Here is a 1,169-nt window from a genome sequence, read left to right on the forward strand (position 1 = left end):
GGTGAATGGGGACAGTGGGAACTTTGGGGTGAATGGGATGAATGGGGACATTGGCATGAATGGGGACAGTTGGGGTGAATGGAGTCAATGGGATGAATGGGAACAAGGGGGATGAATGGGGACATGGGGACAGTGGGGACAACGGGGTGAATGGGGCTGTGGGGCAGGGGTCTGTGGGGCAGGGGATCCGTGGGGCAGGGGATCTGTGGGGCAGGGATGTGTGGGGTAGGGGATCCGTGGGGCAGAGGATCTTTGGGGCAGGCAGGGGATCTATGGGGCAGGGGATCTGTGGGGCAGGGGATTTGTGGGAGCAGGGGATCTATGGGGCAGGGGATCTATGGGGCAGGGGATCTGTGGGGCAGGGTATCTATGGGGCAGGGATCCGTGGGGCAGGCAGGGGATCCATGGGGAAGGGATCCGTGGGGCAGGGGATCTGTGGGGGCAGGCAGGGGATCCGTGGGTCGGGGATGCGTGGGTCGGGGCCTCACGATGTCGGTGCAGAGCTCGATGAAAAGGATGGTGATGCAGCCGAGCGGCAGCGGGACGCTGGCCGTGATGTAGATGAGGTACGGCGTCAGCTCCGGAATGTTCTTGGTCAGCGTGTAGGCGATCGACTTCTTGAGGTTGTCGAAGATCAGCCGCCCTGCGGGGACACAGAGCCTCAGCGTGGGGGGCCAGAGACCCATAGGGACACACAGGGACCCATAGGGACCCATAGGGACACACAGGGACCCATAGGGACACATGGGGACCCATAGGGAGCCATAGGGACCCATAGGGACCCATAGAGACCCATAGGGAGCCACAGGGACCCATAGGGACACATGGGGACCCATAGGGACACATAGAGACACATAGGGAGCCATAGGGACCCACAGAGACCCATAGGTTGTCAAAGATCAGCCGCCCTGCGGGGACATGGCGCCTCAGCGTGGGGGGCCACAGAGACCCATAGAGACACACAGGGACCCCATACAAACCCCATAGGAACACACAGGGACCCATAGGGACCCACAGGGACATATAGGGACAAATAGGGACCCATAGGGACACACAGGGACATATAGGGACAAATAGGGACCCATAGGGACACACAGGGACCCACAGAAACCCCATCAAAACCCCACTGTGACCCATAGGGACCCACGGAGCCCCACAGATCCCAAAGG

General features: G+C 60.9%; 1 protein-coding gene across 2 annotated transcripts in view; it reads right to left on the reverse strand.

Moving 5' to 3' along the window:
• LOC122192433 (potassium-transporting ATPase alpha chain 1-like) overlaps positions 1–701 on the reverse strand; it is a 2,817-nt gene extending 2,116 nt beyond the window's left edge. For both annotated transcript variants that reach the window (XM_042892972.1, XM_042892971.1), the window contains exon 1: positions 489–701. In XM_042892972.1, coding sequence (XP_042748906.1) covers positions 489–686 — 198 coding nt within the window. In that variant the 5' untranslated portion in view covers positions 687–701. The remainder of the gene's footprint in view (positions 1–488) is intronic.
• Positions 702–1,169: the final 468 nt, after the last annotated feature.

Source organism: Lagopus leucura, unplaced genomic scaffold (genome assembly GCF_019238085.1).
Source record: "Lagopus leucura isolate 7727_CA_CO unplaced genomic scaffold, USGS_WTPT01 32949-0_obj-0_obj, whole genome shotgun sequence".
In the NCBI taxonomy this organism is placed as follows: domain Eukaryota; kingdom Metazoa; phylum Chordata; class Aves; order Galliformes; family Phasianidae; genus Lagopus; species Lagopus leucura.